The sequence below is a fragment of the Nanorana parkeri genome, unplaced genomic scaffold, assembly GCF_000935625.1.
Source record: "Nanorana parkeri isolate BGI_ZX_2015 unplaced genomic scaffold, ASM93562v1 scaffold269, whole genome shotgun sequence".
NCBI classification, from domain to species: domain Eukaryota; kingdom Metazoa; phylum Chordata; class Amphibia; order Anura; family Dicroglossidae; genus Nanorana; species Nanorana parkeri.
This window is the reverse complement of record NW_017306537.1, coordinates 244,318-264,231: the sequence shown is the minus strand read 5'-3', so window position 1 is coordinate 264,231 and position 19,914 is coordinate 244,318. Positions and strand designations below refer to the sequence as shown.

The window sequence follows — 19,914 nt, the reverse complement described above, 5'->3', positions numbered from 1 at the left end:
GGGGGCACTGCAGAAACACAAGTGTGGTTCCTCCCTTCACATCAGAGTCCGCTTTTACATCAGTAGCTTCCCCTTCATATTAGAAGTCCCCTCCCTTTCACATCAGGAGCTCTCTTAGCATTAGAAGACCCTCTTTACATCAGAGTCCCTCCCGATATATCGGAGCCCTCTTTTCGCATCAGAATTCCCCCTTCACATTAGAGGCCCCCCTTCACATCAGAGTCCTACCATCACAAAATTATGAGGCACCCCTTAAGAAGCCAGAAGGCACCCGGTTAAGAAAGGCTGTACTACACTACGGCCCTGCCTGCTAAGTTCATTAATATCTGTTTCACTTTGTGGGCAATCTACAGGTACCAGGCCCATTGTAGGACTTTAATGCGCTGATCTGTCTTCCTTGGTTTGCTGGTTTGTGCATACAGGCTAGTCATGGTTATTTAATTTCTTTTATAGCAGCCCTAAACCCCCCCTATTGCAGTCAAGGATTAATGACTGTGAACTTTTCCTCTGGTGCATCTAGGGAATGAGGAAAGCAAGGGAAGCAGGTTTGTCATTTTCCTGTCATGATTAGACAGACAAGAGCACAGCTTGAGTGGGCAACTCCTCTCTGGTTCTTATTTTTCCAAGTTTTAATCCTCAGACTGTCATGTGTGCCGTGTCTGTTTTACCTCTTTGTTAGCTCTGAGCACTGTGTGTCATTACGGCTGCCTTGATTTGAAGCATGATATGAAGCTGCTCTCGGTCACATGAATACCAGTGCTGGCATTTGGCTTCCTCTGCACAGGGAGAGAATGCAGCTGCTTGGAGTGATCTTCAGAGCTGTCTTGTGATAGACTTATTCCAGCTCCGCAAAATCACGCTGCAGTGGCCTCAGTTGTACAGATACATTTTTGTCTTTGTGCCATTGTCCTTCCTTTTAAAAAAAAAGTATTTGTAAACCCACGTTTATTGCATTTTTGTGTAGAAGCATAATTATTTTTAAAAAATAGTTTGTCTGAAGGAATGATGCAGGGCAAAATTTGGGTCAGATGAAACTGATGGTAATCCAGAGCTGGACAAATTTTACAAAGTACTCACGATGCCACATGTTCCAGTCTAGCAGATAGTGATGTATTGGGAAGGCGTGGTGGTTTTGTGTGTTTTTTGGTTTCTTTATTTTCAGCGCTAAAAAACAAATTTCAAATTTTTTTTTTTTCTTAAAAATATTTTGTAACTTATGAGAGCGAGACTAAACTCAGGAGTTAAATCATAAAAAAAAAATGCATTTAAGTACCTTAACTATTAACAAAAATGTAGTGTATTTGGGTATCACTTGGCTGTAGAGCCTCAAACCATTTCTGAATTCATGCTGACACTGTCCTTCCTTCTGGATGGTGGCTACTTTGTCCCCCATGGTCCCTGTGTGTGTGTGTGTGTGTGTGTGTGTGTTATAAAGTAGCCATCACACCAAGTTCGCTCCCATGATGGACTACAATCTCATGTTTAGTTTACTAATTTGTATTGAGATTGTAGTTCATCACAGGAGTGAGCTTGGAGCGGTGGCTACACACACAGGAATATGGGGAACAAAAGTAGCCCCCCTCCAGAAGGAAGGACAGTGTCGGCACCATTACAGAGATGATTTGAGGATCTACAGCCGAGTTATACACAAATAAGATACATTTTTGTTAATGGTTACGGTACTTGAATGCATTTCTAAGGTTTAACTTCTGAGTTTAATGTCACTTTAAATAGCGTATGTACAAAAGTCTGGGCATTCTTGGTCAAATTGCACGGTTGTTTTGGAAGTCGGACGACATGTATGTGAACATTAAAGCATAATAATCTGCCAAGTTTAATGCAGCATTAAAGTGACACCAAACTCAGGAGTTAAAGGGTAATTTCACTTTCCCAGGTGAATCTGGCCCCTTCTCTCCCACCCCTCCAGGTGACCGCGTTGATCGAGTGCACATTTGCATGTGCAATTCAAAATCTAGAAGGTAGTATGTATGGAGTACGGAAAAAGCTTCCGTCGGAAGGGGGTGGTGGTGGGGGGAGGTTGGTGGCAGATTGGAGGGGCTAATTCCATTTTCCCAGATTCACCTGGCTTTAAAACCTCAAATCTTCTCTGAATTGGTGCTGACACTGTCATTCCTTCTGCAGGGGGGCTACTTTTGTTCCCCATGGTCCCTTTTGTGATGGACGCTCCCGTGATCGACTATAATCATAATACAAATAAGTAAAGTAAACATAGGGTTGAAGTCCATCATGGGAGTGGGTTTGGAGGGGTGACTACTTTACAACACACACAGGGACCATGGGGAACAAAAGTAGCCACCCTCCAGAAGGAAGGACAGTGTCGGCACCAATTCAGAGATGATTTGAGGATCTAAAGTTGAGTGATACACAAATAAGATAGTTTTGTTAATGGAGTAATTGAATGCATTTTTAAGATTTAATGCCAGAGTTTTGAGTCCCTTTTAACACGTGTTTGCTAAGATATCAATTAGTAGTCCTCTTTAGGTGAATGTCAGGCTGATTGCGAAAGAACATCCTAAAAATATTTACCTTGCAAAACATTTTTAGTTTACATTGTGAATTTTGTAACAAGAATTAGAAAACTATGAAATGGCTGCCAAAAGTGTTTGAATGTTTTGACTTTGTAGAGAGGATTAAAGGTGAAACAAAACAAATTAACCATTGAAGGGTTCATAGACTTTTTCATATGATACATTTTAAGCTTTTTTTTTTTTGTTGTCTTCCAGCCTGTTGAATTAGGAAGATTGTAACTGTGAGATGTTGCAGAGGTCCAGATGTCCTGGTTATTGAAGGACATAGATGGGCTGATTTAGTTTTTCCTAGAGAGTGATGGGATGGGAGAAAGATCCTGCTGCACATTGCGTCTTGTCTGAGGTTAGGAATTTGTGGGCACTCGCAGAGACTGAAAATCTTTGTTATTATTATTACATAGTATTTAGCGCCAACAGTTTGCGCAGCGCTTTACAATATAAGGAAGACATTACAGTTACAATACAATTCAAGACAAGATGGTAAGGAGGGCCCTGCCCACGAGGGCTTACAATCTAAAAGAGGAGGGGGAAATGATACATGAGGTAGCTGTGGTAGCTGTGGGAATGAATTATGTGAGTATGTGGAGCACTTGTTGTTGCCCACTAGAGAAGTTCTATGTGGTGCTATAATTTGTGTAACAGTGTTTGTTGTATTTCTCCTAGAAGAGCAAAGTAACGTCTACGTTTTGTGTACAACTTCTGTATTTGCTGCGGTTGGTATGGGGGAGGGGGGAGGGGGGTTGATCAGGGTTCTCAACAATCTGTATACTTATGGAGGGTCTGTGAAAAATCCAGGTTTGTGGCTGCTAGTGACCCAAATAACACTAAGAAATCTGCTACTTCCTGCTGGCATCAATGATCATGCATACTGCACAACTCGACAATACAGCAGCTGAGATTTACTTTTCCGCACCACAGTGTGCTTGCAGCAGACATCTCCTCAGCCAATATCAAGCTCTGCTTGGTGCCATGTAAAAAGGATTGTGAGATGAGCCTTCTCTCTTTCTCGCTCTCTTAGGGCCTATTCATACTACTGTGTTACAGTAATGCATAGTAAAATGTGCATTACAACATCTAGCACACTTGTGTTGCAGTGCTGCAAAATTAACTTTGAATGCCATCCCAGCACATCTACAGAGTACCCTATAGTGCAACTGTGCACTGCCTGAGACATGTCAAAGCAGGAGTGATTCCTTCCCATTCAAAATGAATGTGGTGCATGCGTTTCCAAAATATCAGATTTGAAATGTCTCTTTCCCACAACTCACTGCTTTAGACCAATCCCTGGGACACAGGAATTAAAGCAGGTAAGCTTTAACCCTGTGACAGTATAGCATAAGTTGTACTTTGACGGTGTGTAGTTTTTTGTCCATTTAAAACTTAAAATATTTGGTTGTCAGCTCTGTAGGTGTTTGTGGCCAGATTCACTAGTGCTCACCAGCTTTAACTGTGTGCATCTTCCCTTTTGGGGAAATTATGCTTCCCCGTATGATCCTTACCAAGTACTAGAGGGAGCAGGATGTATTAACGTCTTAGTCTAGAAGCATTTGTTGCATTATCCACTTTGAAGAGGGCAGAGTTTGAGGATCCAGGTATCCTCTGAGTTGAGTGTGCATGACATAGGAGGGGGAGATGGGCACAGGAGGTGAGTTAGTTGACAGTGAATTATTCCATCCGGCAAATATCATAAACCCATATTTTATTCACAATAGAAAACAAGTCAAATGTTTAACCATTTCTGAATGAATGGGAAGCCTCTGTACTGAGTGCTCTCCATTCATTGAGTGCTGAGGCTGCAGAAAAAGAAATGAGGACTCTGTGTCCTCAAGTTCTTTTTCTATTTTGAAAGGGAAATGTCAGGGTCTGTTTAGACCCCAGATATTTCACCGTAGCCCCCCATCCCCCCCCTCCTGTAAAAAAAATAAATACAAAATATTTTAACTGTGGCAGCGCATGCCAAAGCTTTGTGACGCATTGCCATGCGTTGATACCTTGTGTTGCGATTAAATATACACCTGTATAATTTTATCACAACACCAACACAGCGTACCTTCACTGTTTTACCTTTTCACAAAAAGGCGCAATTTTAAATTTGCAAATATTTGTTATTAACGCAATACAGTTTTTATCTTTTTGGATTTAGTCAGAAAATATATTTTTGTTCACTGATACTGATTTTAGTGTGCTTTATCAATTGAATAGTGTATTTTTATCGGTTTAATAATTTGAGAAACATTTGCGCAATTATCGCAGGGCCTTCAATTTTAGTAGCACCATCTTTTTATTCTAGCGGGCCTGCGCTTTCAGAAAATATATGGTTTGGGGGGTCTTTTACAAACGCTAGCAACGCAGCAGTTGAAACCAATGGGAAAAATTGCAAAAAAGGCGTGGCCAGCTGAGGTGCAAAATGTTCCGGAGGGCTTGGCAACAAAAGGGTTAAACTCAGATAATGTACCATTTTAAGAAAAAAATAAGGTCATTTTGAAATTGATGCCAACAACCCATCTCAAAGTTGGGACAGGGCAACAAAAACCTGGCAAAATAGGTGGTACTAACCAGGATGAGCTGGAAGAACATTTGCAACTAATTATGTTAATTGGCAACAGGTCAGTAACATGATTGGGTATGATAAGACCATCTAAAGGGGCCCATACACTGCACGATTCTCGTACGAGAATCACGGGAAATCCCGCGATCGTACGAGAATCGTGCAGTGTATGGAAGGCGTGCGACCGTTTCTAATGTACGGTCGCACGACTTTTGTATTTCGAGCATGTTGGAAAACCAGCCGAGAATTGTACGATTTTTGGCTGGTTTTTTAACATGATCGAGAGATGACTGCCGAACGGGCCGCTGTGCGCACACTGCCCGTTCAGCATTGCAGTCATCGGAAGTACGATGATCGCAAGTACGATCTGCCTGTCCAAGATGGGGAGATCGTACTTTTTAAAATTACTTTACAACCCTCGCAAGACTTGTCTTGCGAGGGTTGTAAAGTGTATGGGCACCTTTTTAGAGAGTCAGTGTCTCAAGTAAAGACAGGCAGAGGTTCACCAATCTATAAAGAGTGGTGTCTAAAAATTGTTGCACAATTTCAGAATAATGTTTCCCAACGTAAAATTACAAATACTTTTAAATATATAATCTACAGTACATAATATTTAAAATAATTCAGAGACTCTGGAGTAATCTCTGCGCACAAGGGACAAGGCCAAATCGCAATATTGGATGCTCATTCTCTTCAGGTCCTCAGATGGCACTGCATTAAAAACAGTCATGATTCTGTGTTAAACATCACTGCATGGGCTCAGGTATACTTCCAAAAATTACTGTCTGTGAACACAGCTCGCCGTGGCATTCAGAAATGCAAGTTAAAGCTCTATCATGCAATGAAGTAGCCATATCTGAACTTGATCCTAAAAACACCATCTTCTCTGGGCCAAAGCTTATTTAAACTGTTCTGTGGTCAGACGATCAAAATTTACATTCTTTTTAGCAAGAATTGGGTGCCGTGTCCTCTGGACTAAAGAGGAGGGGGACATTCTCACTTATTAGCACTCACTTCAAAAGCCTGCATCTCTGATGTTGTGGGGGTGCATTAGTGCGTATGTAATGGGCAGCTTGCACATCTGGAAAGGCACTATAAATGCTGAAAGATATATCCATCTTTTAGAGCAGCATATGCTCCCATCCAGACGTCTTCTTGTTCAGGGAAGGCCTTGTATATTGTATAAAAAAGTTTCCCTACGTTATGTTATAAAACATTTATTCTTACCCATATTTTTGGTAAAACATAAAAGTCTGGGTCACGTCGGGTAAATAAACCACCAAACATGTCAAGCCTTCAGGAAGTGATGTAATATACATCACTTCCTGCATTCGGGGACTGAGTGGAGATCAAAGGGAGTTCGTGTACTGAACTCCCTTTGATCTCCTGTCACAGAGCCGTGCCGGTCCTGGCCGCATCGGGCACAGCGGATCTCTGGACCGGCAACTGCAGTGACAGCTTCTGATACAAGCGATCGAGCGTCTCTCGAGACGCTCGATCGCTTGACTGTAAAGCTCCCGGCCGGCCGTGTAATTACAACGGCCGGCTGGGAAGCTGCTCGTCGGGCTCCACAGTCTGCTCGTCACAGACGAGCGGACGAGTGGATTTTTCGAGCCCTGTCTATATATGTATGTATAATTAATCTCTATCAACAATAAATAAAAGGTGAATACTTAACAGTCCTGGTTTTAGGCGTTCTGACAGTCCAGAGTTCAATAAACAAAAGAGGGGTCTGAAGGGCTCTCCTTCAAGCAAGCTTTCAGCAGACGATCTCCAGATATTAAAGGGGAACTCTTCTGCAATGTTAAGTGTTTCTGATGTTTCAAAACAAGAGCCTCACTTGGTGCCTCGGCAGCATCTTTTTGTCAGCTCTCTAGGGGTGTCACGGAGCCATCCCCTAGGGCAGGGCTGCGGAGGTAGAACAAGAGGCGCAAGCCTTTATGCTTTCCTCCTCTGCTCCTCCCACACGTTTAGAATCATAACTTAAGGTGTTAGTGGCGTATTATATTTAATACGGTCCTGCAACCCCTAGATTATGATGAAGTTCCCGTTCGATTAAATCTTAACATGCCCCAAATATGAAGGATGGAGGGCCAGAAAGGTAAATGTTGCCTGTCCAGCCGAATATCTAAATGCATAGTTGAAATGCCTATATGGATGCTGTTCTTTCCTGCCAAAGTATTTGTATTTTTTTCTACTGTTTTAGTGTTCTGTTTAGGGGATTTCTCTTCTGTTCCTGTTTAGAGAAACAGAAGAAAATAAGAGGAGCTAAGGAATATCCCCTCTCGGACAGCTTTTACCTTAACGGGGTTCCCCTCACCTCCTGTTACTGTGGCAACTCAGAAATGTTGGATTTCACATACTTCCTTTACCACGGAGGATTATCACCAGGACATAGAGAGGGTGAAACTTCCCATTGGGGACACAGACGGCAATAAAAAATCCTGACATTGGTACAAAACAGTAAAAATGTTCACTTTATTTACACTATAAGTCATGAAACAGAAAAGCTTCCCTCTTTTGGTTTGGTGAAAGGTTTTCTTGCTCTGTTCATTCATGAGTTATTTTTTGGAGGGTGCTAGATGCTAGAGAGCTTCTAAAACTGCGTAATGCACCTTACATGTATGTTTACTGTTTTGCCTACCTAAAGATTTATAATTCTGTACACCAAATTATATCATTTGCATGTTTTCCCACTCTGCACAGCCAGATGGATGTCCTATATTGTTTTGAGGTAAGCAATCATTGTCCCTGGTTCAGCAGTTCTGCTTCCTATGTCACCTCTTCACTCAGACAACGAATCCCCTTTATTACATCTGTCCAGTGAGCAAGTGCTAATGCTAAACTAGAAAGTAGCGAGTGATCTCCGCAACTAGCAGAGGTGTATGTACCATAAGAATGGCTTTTAAAGATTTTTAAGTCATTTGACAGGTAAAATATCCAAACGGGCCTGTATTCTAACAATGTATTTATAAAAAAATATATATTTTTATTGATCTTAATCATTAATCATCTTGAATCATTTTTTTTATATCTCCGTTAAAGATATTTACATGATGTAGCAATCCTGACTCGTGAGAAGCAGTGATTTCAAGGAATGTTAGCTGGACAAGTTTGTATTGGTGTTTTTATTTAATAATTAGCGATTAAGCTTATGTTCTGCTGGCAGCAACCTGTGTTGGCAGGAGACACACGGGCGGCGTCACTGCCAGACTACAGGTGCTTGGCTGTTTGACACATTCTAGGAAATGTTTTCTAGGTAACTAAAGTAGCTTTTTGCACAAGATCACGGAGATTATGAAATGGTTGCTGGTGTGTTGGGAAAGCCCAGAGATTTAAGAGTTGTAACATTCAATTTTCTTTTCAGATTTTTTTTCTCATAAATTTACAAGTATAAAAAGCTGATGTTTTCTATCTTTTTAACCATTTGTATAAAATATGTATCTTTATGAATAAGCATTCATCACAGGGTGTTTCCATCGTTTGTTTTCTAATAATCCCTGTACAGTCTGTATGCTTTTTCGGTGTTAATTTATATTTTAGACAACCTTTTAACTAATACATTATCACCACCACATGGCCCTTTCTCTGTTTATAACATTAGAAATCAGATCACTGAACCCTTTCTAGGCTGCCAAGGTCTGCCCATGGACAAATATCCTTCAGAGCCTCCATTGAGCTGACGACTTGTGAATTAAGGTTCTTTTGGTATTAGCAGTGAAAATGAATGGGATGCCAGTCGACATCAAGTTGTGCTCGTACATTTGCAACTCTTGAGGAGCCTCAAAACATTTGGAACCAAATCATTTGCAGGGATGAAAGCAAAATTAAACTTTATGGTCATAACCTGGACACTGTGGGGAGGAGTCAGCAAGGCCCATAAAGAGTCACACTAGGTGACGCATCAATTCTAAGATGTGGTGGCTGCATTTGTTTTTCTTTTTTAATTATTAGCCAGTAGTCCTGTTTGTTGTTTTTCAATTTCCTTTAACAGACAGAGCCACCCAGCAAAAGTGGCAGAGGGTTGAGACAAACCACTGACAGGGTGCTTATACTGGTTAGCTTTTATTCATTTATGCAAAACCTTTATCTGCCCTAAAAGTGTTAGCTTAAAGGAGAACTATGGGGTCAGTGTTTTTCCCCATAGTTCTCCTTAGGGTAACGGGAGGACACAAACTAGCGTCCTCCCGTTACCCTAAGCTCAGTATAACGCGAGCTACAGCTTGCGGTATACTGAGACGCCGGAGCGGATCCCGACTTAGATGAAGGGATCCGCCCAGCTGCGTGAGTGACAGCTGGCTTTGCCTATCTAGAGGCAGAGCCAGCTGTACCCTCCCCCTCCCCCGTCCGTTCCGCCAGTCAGCGCTGGCAGATCGGAGAGGGGAATCCAGCCCCTCCCCCTGTCACGGCAGAGAGCCATGACAGGATCGAGAGGTCAGCGAACCCGGTATGTGTTCGCTCACCTCCCGATCTACTGAGCCGACCTGTGACAGTCTCATTGTCACAGGTCGGCTAGAACTATGAGGAGTGAAAATCACTCATCTCATAGTTCTCCTTTTTAAGTTCAGATTTAATTTGTTAGCCAAGTCCATCTAAATCTACTAGTCAATCTAACCTTTACCCATGTTTGCTGTGGGGGCCAAACCATCACTTTCAGGACTCTTTGTTCTTCTTTACGCTGAAAATGGTACTTAATGATATTGGCTGTATGTTTTGAGGTCATTGCCCTGCTGCAGAATACATTTTATGCCAATCACACGCCTCCCTGTTGGTATGATATGATGGATAACTATCTGCTTGTATTTCTCAGCATTAACTACCTTATTTTTCCTAATTATAATAAAAAATAAAACCCGTAGTGGTGATTAAATACCACCAAAAGAAAGCTCTATCTGTTCCCAAAAAATGGTATAAAATTCATCTCAGTACAGCGTTGCATGACGGAATAAACGTCAGTCAAAGTATCGCAGCGCTGAATACTGAAAAATGGCTTGGCCAGGAAGGGGGTCTAAACACCTGGTCTTGAAGTGGTTAAGGACACCATTGATCCTGACCAAATCTCCAACTCCATTGGTAAAAATGCAATCCCAGTCAGAAGGGGGAAGGGTATGTGTGTCTGTATGGCTGGGTTAGGGCACGTTGGATTTAACGGAGAACTATGAGGTGAGTGATTTCCACTCATCCTCATGGTTAGAGCCGACAAGTGACAAACTGCCACAGGTTGGCTCTATCAATCGGGAAGTGAGCAGAAACATGCACTGATCTGTTCACTTCCCGATCATCTCCCTGCGGTGACTGTTGGTCATTGCTCCCCACATGGATTCCCTCTGCAATCATCCAGTGCGGAACGGAGGAACGAATGGGGGAGGGGGTGGGCACAGCTGGCTCTGCCTCTATATAGGCAGAGCCAGTTGTCACTCGTGCAGCTGGGTGGATACAGACAGTATTGTGGGGGAATTCGTCCCGGCTGTGGTGCTCTCAGTATATCACAGGCAATAGCCCGCTATATACTGAGCTTTGGGTCATGGGAGGAGGTTGGTATATGTTCTCCCGTGACTCTCTAAAGAGAACTATGGGGAAAAACACACCATAGTTCTTTTGTTAAAGAATCTTGGACGGTTATCGGTCCCCAAGTTGATGTTTCCTATAGAAAGAGCAAAAATGGCAAATTTGACAATCGTATACATTGGACATTTTTGATGAGCATCAGTTTACTGGTTTTTCCTCAATGCTGTGAGAAAATAATATCTGGACAGTAAGATCGTGCTCTGTGGAAATTGGTCCTCAAAGCATATAGCTGTACAGCATACAGTAGCGTGGTTTGAGGTTCAGCTTTAATATGTATTTATGCTCTGTGGGGAACAGACAGTGCGTAAAAGGTTTTATTGGGTAATATAGTAGCAGGACAGTCGCTTCATGTTCTGTCCACAGCTTGTCATCTTTACACATGTTATCGGCAGACCAAATATGTTTTCTGCTTCGCTGTGTAACCACACCTGACCGTAAAGAGACTTGTGCTTCTAAATTTAAAAATGGTCTTGGTACACATTTATGTTTTTGAATGTTATAAATTATTTCTTTTAATAGCATCTTCTATATTTTATACAATTTTTCTTTGGGGAATGGTACTGTTAGTCAATGTACCAGATATTGCCCGATAACAACAGAAATAAGTGGATAATCAAGCACTCAATATATCCCAAACAGTTCAAATCCAAATTTTTTATGCCACTTAGCTCCCAGGCAATTTGTTCGCCAAGCCCTTGTCTAAACATTGTTCTAGTTTGTGTGCCAGGCACTGATCTCCAACTTGGAAATTACTGTTGGCTATAACCCTAATGGAGAGATCACCTACTACCCTGCTCAATAATAGAGGAGGCTGCCGAGCCTACATGTTGGTTGTTGAGGTATTTATTATCCATAATATCGCTGTGCTCAATCCTTTAGGGTTTGAAAATAAAATCCTGCATGTATCATTTACCATTTCTTTGTCGCCCACTGAGCTGTTGATGACTGTTGATGTTTTTTCAATGATGCTTCAGAGTATCGGTGTAAAGTTTGGCAACCCCCAGGCTATCTGTTTTCTAGCCTTTTGGGGTCCCAAAAAAAAAGCTTTTTTTTTTTTATTTAGTTATTAAATTCACTAATAATCTAGGGTCCCAAAAATGTGGGCCCTTAACCCATGGGATGCACACCTAGGCTCTAGTGGATTCTTCAAAGGAATGGAGAATCCTTGAAGAACATGAAGTTCTTTTTACATAGGGAGGGATTTGTCTTTCTATGGTTTGATGTTCCCCTGTTGATATATTTCCTATCATCTCTGTTAATGCCTCTTCTGCTGTTTGTGTTACAAAAGTTGTGATCAGATCTCTGATTCCGTGGCGAGAGTTGTACCAAGCAGCTGCACAGTCGCTGGCTGTTTTTTCCTGTGGGTGCCGTGTGTGGTTTCAGTTTATTGGAAGTGCAGGTGACAAGTATGAAAATGACCCGTGGTTTCCTCCAGCTTTTCGTCTATGCCACAGGCTTTTTTGTCTTATTTTATTTCATTAAAATGTACCCTTCGCATTTTAATCTGCAGATGCTTTTATTTTTTGGCAGCTATAGAAAATCACAACTCCTTTTAGTGTTGGTTCATGCCAGACGTTTTCTATCGAAGGCATGCCTTGCAGAAGGAGTTTAGTTTTTGATTACTTATTATGCTCCTCTACACCTACATTTAGAAATTATTATAGTAGTCTTCAGAAGAGAAAGATATAATTTTGGAAGAGAACTTAGGAGGGGTTAATGAAACTGCACTTATTAATCTCTGAAACGTGAGAACCTATTAAACCTCAGGCCTTACATACAAATGAAGACTAGGAGTGAAATTGAGAGCAGAACCCTTACCCCTTCTATGCCTTACGATTTATTCCAACATGATGGTGGGATCAGTAACCAAAGTTAAGGTAGCCCTTGATTTACCCTTTTTAAGTCAGTATTTTTTAATATCCACACCCTTCATTTAAGGGGTTCCCATGCACACAAAGAGGTACAGATGTATGAGTAAGCACTGGAGTGTACCTGGTTTTCTTTCATGTTTCAACTTTACAGCTTTAACCAACGAAACGGTTAACTTTAGATATCCTGTCTTTGCATCTGCTTCTAAAGCGTAGTTATGATCAAGGATTTCATGTGGTCTGAAAGTATTTGTAGTTTTAATTTGTATTCTGATTCAATAGGTGTCAAAACTGTTTCTCAACTTCACTTTATTATGTTTGCCTTTTTATAACAACAGATATGTTCTGAGTGTTCCTTGGACTTAAGTTACATGGACAGTAATTATCGCTATCTAGCTCAATCATGCTGCTAAAGTCACTAACAATTGATCACTAGACAGATGGAACAAATAGTTCCCTGTGGAGTGAACTATATACAAGTTGCATGCCATAGCATCTTGTAAGAATCAATGGCACATGAGCGGACAATTGTGCCCGAAATTATGCGAGGCTGATTTCTACTATGTGTTACTTGTGTGACTTATTCCATACAAAGTCATTTGTTCCTTCTGTGTCTATTGTCACACAATTTTAATAACCTCATTGAACTACTAAAAATGTCCCATGTAAAATGGTCACCAAGTGATCAAATTGGTTAGAAGCAAGAGATTAAAATCACCTGTTCAGTTCCACTTTAAAGTGATAATAAACCCCATTTGTTTTTTATGAAGAAGATGCTGGTGGCTGCACTTACATTATGTTCTGCTATTTCTAAAGCATTTCTTTCTTTTAATTTCACAAGGTCCTCCTTCGCTGGCTGTGATTGCCATTCTAAAGGTGGCGTTGGCTTGCAGGGTGCTATGCGTACGGAGTCACTCTTATGTGCGCACTCACAGTATGTCTGATGCCACTGCCTGTACACGCACAGGTAGCCCTGCAAAATTAGGAGGCTTGTGGCACGTGTTTTTGTTTGGTGTTTGTGGGTTTTTCTTTTTTCTTTTTTAACATTCAGAGTGCATGCTGCATGGAGGAAGCTATGACATTTGCATCAAGGAAATGGGAGTGTTATTTGCCACAATGCTAGTAAACAATGAGTTACAAAGTGGCTAAAATGGCAAGGGGAGTATATCTGTAGTTAAAAAAAAAAAAAAGCTAAAGCCCTTAAAAAAACAAAAACCCCAGCTTTCCTGCCTACCAGCTATGAGGGCACATCTTGGTGTACATTCTCCATGTTTTTGTTGCCCATCAAGATGGCTGAAGAAGCTGAACCTGGGAAGACCAGGAGAAGATTTCAGCAGCAGCGATGGAGAGCAAGAAGGAGCAAGATTGTGTTGATAGAATTTCAGCTAATCGGTTCCTCTTGGTTGTCCCTCCCACCTCCTGTAGGCTGGTTGAAATGCCAACATTTAAAGAAGAATTCCAGTCAAGTGTTCTTAACCCTTGCAGTGGGGCTACCCCTGCACTGCAAGGGTCAAGTGCTTGTTTGTCTAGGTGCTAACCGCTTGAGGCAGCAGCCTGCTTCTCCGGTCACTAAAGCCTATATACTCCTATTCTGCAGCATTGGACTGTACCTTAGTGTCCTGACGTCTATACACCGTATATAGAACATGATGGTTTACAGGACCTTAGACCACTGCAGCAGAGGGGGAAGAGAGGCTCCAGGGAACGGTCTAAGAGCAAGCCAGCTTGAAGGATTGGGTGAGTAAAACTTTTTTTTTTACTTAGACAAAAATGAGCAGTTAACACTTGCAGTACGGGGTAAGACCAACTGCAAGGGTTAATAAAAAATTTGCCCGGAGTTCTAACAAAACCATGCAATGCTGGGACTTTTAGTGCACAGAAGAGTACTTTCTGTGTACTTGTTCATCCACAGAAGCCTGGATTGTCAGTAAGGCTGTAAGTGTCCACCAGGTTAGTTGATATTAGAAACATCTTCGTTTTATGTAGAAGACAAATATATCATTTATATAGGTGATGTAATAAGTGTGCAAGCTCATTACAATTTTGATTTTTAAAACAAAGGTTCAGATGTCCTTTGAAGTAATGTTTTGAGCAACCCTGTCGGCTATTTTTACATTCAAAGAAACCTTTCCACAGTAACCCGCAGCCACCCGTGCACACTTGATGAAGTCTATGAAGAAACCAACGCATTTGGAAGTGCCGCTCTCATGTTCTTCGCAGTGATCATTGTTTCACCTCTGGTCCCCAGCATCATAAGATGCCTGCCAGAGTCCCCTCTGTAGATCTCTATGAAACTAGTTTCACTCTGATACAATAGGCCTGACATCACTGGCTTCAGTAGTAAGCCACAGCAGTTGCCATTCTCCTGTAAGTGAGAGGGGTCTAGATGGAGTCACTGTCATTGAACTTAGTGATGGAATCTGACAGGATTTATTGGGGAGGTCCCCTTCCTGGTGACGGTATTTCAACAGGAACTCTAAGTGTAGGCTGCCGGAAGGTTTTCTCTAAAGAAAAGAAAAAAAAATGATCATGATAGATGCTGATATTACTGGCCTCCTCCTGAAAGTTGTGGTTCTTTAAATCACTGACCTGCAACAAGTATGAATTTATTTCTCTATGCCAGTGAGTCAGTAACTACTGAGACAATAGGGTAAGCATAACAGCCAGGAAATTGATAATTTTAAACTGGCTGAACAAACCTAATCTAACAGATGTCTCCATCCACGGTAAACAGCATGGATGGGAACATCTCTCACTGCAGCTATTGTATTCTGACAGCTGATGCCGTCTGCTGTCAGAATACATAAACAGTGATTGCAGCTTATTAGCTTCAGTCACTGTTTGGCTAAAAATTTGTGGCCTTCAACAAAAGTCAATTTATTAATCCACTTTTGGCGAGCTAGCAGGGCCATCCGCTGTAAGAATTGTGGATAATTCCTGTATGTTGGCTGAAATTCTAACATTGTTTGGCCACCCTAACATTGAAATGACTACCTTCAGTGAAACTCCCAGTAGCATCCCACAATGCACATGCTTTGTGTATTGGCAGCCCGTTCATACTGATTAGGCAGTCTTAAAGGAGAACTATGAGGTGAAGAAAAACTACAGGAGGGTGGATGAAAGACCAGTCACCCTGTACAATGAGAGAGCAGCAATGACTGGTCTGTATTCAAGGAAGCTCCTGTATAGAGTCTGGATTACTGCACAAAGCACACCAAGATTCAAGTGAAAAATATACATCTTATTTACACAATATCTGCTTAAAGGAGAACTATGAGGTGAGTGCTTTTCACTCACCTCATAGTTCTAGCCGACCTGTGACAATGAGACTGTCACAGGTCGGCTCAGTAGATCAGGAAGTGAGGGAACACATACCAGCATTCGCTCACTTCTCGATCCTGTCACAGCTCTCTGCCGTGACTGGGGAGGGGCTGGATTCCTCCCCGCTCTGATTCTCCAGCGCTGACTGGCGGAAGGGACGGGGGAGGGGGCGGGTACAGCTGGCTCTGCCTCTAGATAGGCAGAGCCAGCTGTCACTCACGCAGCTGGGCGGATCCAGACATAATTGTCGGGATCCATTTCAGCTGCGGCGTCTCAGTATACAGCGAGCTGCAGCTCGCGGTATGCTGAGCTTTGGGTAACGGGAGGACGCTAGTTTGTGTCCTCCCGTTACCCTAAGGAGAACTATGGGGAAAAGCCCTAACCCCATAGTTCTCCTTTAATGTAACACATGTAAAACTTAATAAACCGCTGAAGTGTGACTCTAACCCAAATGTGGCATGATCAACACTTGCTCCCTTAGGGCCTATTCACACCAGGATAGTCTGCTGTGGTGCGTATTAAAGTGGACATTTTTAACTCCTTTTACTAAAAATCACACCAGCATGCAGCTCTGCATGCTGAATTTAATTTGGAATTACATTTAATGGTTAAACTTGTTTTTAATTTACTTACAAATAGAGTTTATCCACTTCCTGGTCTGTTTTGGCACAGATGATGTAATATTCCCAAGCATTGCATCCTGGGAAGGTTACATCAGCAGATGATTGCTGGAAATCTCATCTGTAATCTCATGAGATCTCAGAAAAAGGCATTTTCCTCCCCTGAGATGATATGCATGGTCACATGTCCTAGTTACATGTGCCAGAGTTCCAGGAAGTAATAGGAGAGCTAGTAATCTGCCCTTAGTTAACATGGCCACTGCCAGAAGACTGGGGAAGAAAAGAGAAATAAGGTATACAAAGTCGACAATTATCTAGAAGTGTTTGTAGATTGTCATCACTAAAACATTTCTAAAGGTTTTTGTTATTTTAAAGATATGGGTAAAGTTCCTCTTTAAGGAAACCTATTAATCCAACTAGATTGTAAGCGCTCACGAGCAGGGCCCTCCTACCTTCCTGTACTTTATTTGTATTGTCTCCCTCAATTTTGTAAAGCGCTGCGCAAACGGTTGGCGCTATATAAATCCTTTATTATAATAATTTGGCCGCCAACGTTGGACCTAAAATCACACCTGCATCAAGTTTAGCTAGCACAGTGCAGTGCATTATTGCATGTTGTGGTGTGCTGTAACGCACGTTTGTAATTGACATTGAATTTCACCACAATGTACCAATGTTTGCGTTACCGCAACAGCTTGGTGTAAACAGGCCCTTGGGCCCCACAATAACACGTTTCCAAAATAATGAACATGTGATCCAGCACTCAACTTTCTGCCTATGAAGAGGGGAATAGGGAAGGACCACAGACACCACTGGTGATGGCTTGTCTTGAGGTGGTCAGGGTGGTGTTCTTGCACTGAATTGGTTATAAAATCGAAGATGATTTTAAAAATACAGTTATCACATTGTTTGGAATTATTATTTTTACATTTAATGTCTCTTCTAAAGTTTGTTTTTGTGATGAAATAGGTGCAGCCAGAGTGTCCTCTATGGCAGTGGTTCTCAACCTGTGTAACCTCGGGACCCACATTTTTCCTTGGTCATGAAGTCGTGACCCAAAAATGATTCATTTCTGAGACATTTTCATTTATTACACAAAACAACTTGTGCACTATTCAGCAACGTATATATATGCACATTTTAAACATTATTGGGGGTATGGAATTGTATTGTGGGGGTTTGGAGCTTTGGTAGGGGCAGTATTGCAGGCAGTCCCTTTTATCAGGCATAACAATGTGATACATGGTCACATTTTTGGTTACATATACAAAATGCAGTTACATTGAGTAAATAGATACCAAACATGTCAAGTGTTAAAATTGCATGCACCTCAGCAATGGCGAAAAACTATGCTTCACAACCTTGTCCATAGGTGACGTTTTAAAAGCCTGTACAGGTTATCAGTTTAGCGTTAACCATGAATTATGGCCCGAGAATTATTGCTCTCACTCCAACGTTCGCGGTGATACCTAACATGTTTGGTGCATACACATGAATGCCCCACACACGCATGTTTATTCGCATGCAAATGGTGGGGTTGGTTTTAATTTTTAAATATTTATTTTATTATTTTTTATGACTTTAATTTTTCCCCCCTTAATTTTATCACTATTACATAGGAGCTAACAAGCTCCTATGTGATATTGTATTGAGGTGACAGGTTCTCTTTATGGAAACATCTGGGGTCTAATGACCCCTAATGTCTCCTCAAGCTGTCCTGCAAATCCCCCTCTCTATTTCGCTCTACTGCAGATGGGCCGCTCCATGAAGAAATGACACCGCGACCCACTGCAGAAGGTGTCGCGACCCACTTTTGGGTCGCGACCCACGAGTTGAGAACCACTGCTCTATGGCATGTGAGGCCTTTAGTGAAAACATTTAGAGAGCCTGTTATCTGATCCTTCCAAGCTTTATAATTTCCTTAAAACATTCATAAATCTGAGACAATTATATGTCTGATATTTGTCTGCTCCCTCAAACGATCAGTCGGAGACTCCCAGGTGGCTGATTTCCTTCTTTCTGCAGTAGTGGAATTAGTATGTTTTATTCAAGTGACTGGTATGTGTTTGGTCTTCATTTTCTGGTGGATTTCACATTTGTGGGCAACTGCTCCAGATTCTGTTCAGTTTTGATAAATTCCCCGCATTGCGTCCCACAGACCCGGGTACACTTTTTTTTTCTCTATGTACTACAGTTCCTACCGTAGCATGAATATAATGCATAAGCCGCAGCTGGAGCAGATTATAGATTGTTGACCCATGCTGTACAGCAGTCACAAGCAACCAATAGATCTCCAGCTACGTGGGACGGCAATTCCCAGCATTGCATGGCAGACAACAAATATATGAAAGGTTGGTCATGGAACCGGAAAGCCATGATATAAAGTGGTAGACCATCAGAAACTGGTATTCTATAAGTTGCTTGTTTAATCTTTGGACGTTTAGCATGATGATATGGATGGGTTAGAGTGGTGATGTTTTGAGCACAGATGGCAAGGATGAGATGGGTCTGTTTTAGCCTTTTTGGTTTCCTTAGGAATCTAATCTCCCCAATAATAATCATCCATGCTTGCAGTCTGATTTGTACAGCTCTGCTTAAAGTCAATCTCTAAAAGCCAACCTTTTTTCTCAATGGATTAGGGAAGGGTTAACAATTCTGTCTGTTTTTGGGTTTCTTTTCTCCTTTTTTAGTCTGTGCCCTATCTGGGGGGATTAAAGGTCCATACACTCTTCGATTTTCGTTCCGAAATCATCCACGAATGGTCTTTCGAACGATGATCGATCAGTTGATGGGCCAACAACTATTTTATTTTTTTTGTACTGTAATCCCGCTTGAATTTTCTCAAAGGGTGAGGCTTGCAAACTTTTTTTTTTTTTTTCTTCAAATCGTATGAAAATCGATTGGATTAGTGGTGTTTTTCATACGGGAAAAAAATCGCACAAAAGCGCAAACGAAAATCTGTTCCGTTAATCGACAAATTCAGTAAATTAGTATTGCTAATGAACGATGATTGAAATCGACATTGGTCTGTGCTTGATGGGCTATTTGAGCTAGATTCGAACGTAGGTTCTTGGCAGCAATGAAAATATCCGATTGAAAATCTATAGGTGTATGGCCAGCTTAACTCTAAATATGTCCTACTAACCACTGTCGCTCAAAATTTTGAGTTGTCACCAGAACAGGAAGTAAGGGTAAATCTACCAATGGGGACACTTGTTCCAGTAACAGCTGTCTAGGAGAGCCTTTCCTTTGCACTGGAGTTATTTTCCCTCACTTCCTCGTGTGTGTCTACGGGATAGTGACTAAAGGTAATTCTTCCCATAGGGACACACAGAATACGTTTTAACTCTTTGTTACTCTATCCAAAACGAAAAAGCAAAGTTTGGAGATTTGATACACATCTTTATTTCCGTACCTATTTTAATGTATAGGAGTCATTT

The 19,914-nt window shown here is 41.6% G+C and overlaps 1 protein-coding gene across 4 annotated transcripts in view; it reads left to right on the top strand.

Annotated features, from left to right (window-relative positions):
- The window catches only part of SMG6 (SMG6, nonsense mediated mRNA decay factor), a 239,990-nt gene that overhangs the window by 45,603 nt on the left and 174,473 nt on the right, over window positions 1-19,914 (top strand). For 2 of the 4 annotated variants that reach the window (XM_018557150.1, XM_018557149.1), the window contains exon 11: window positions 14,087-14,098. The exons of the other annotated variants lie outside the window; for them this stretch is intronic. In XM_018557150.1, the coding sequence (XP_018412652.1) occupies window positions 14,087-14,098 (12 nt within the window). The remainder of the gene's footprint in view (window positions 1-14,086; window positions 14,099-19,914) is intronic. 4 annotated transcript variants of the gene reach the window in all.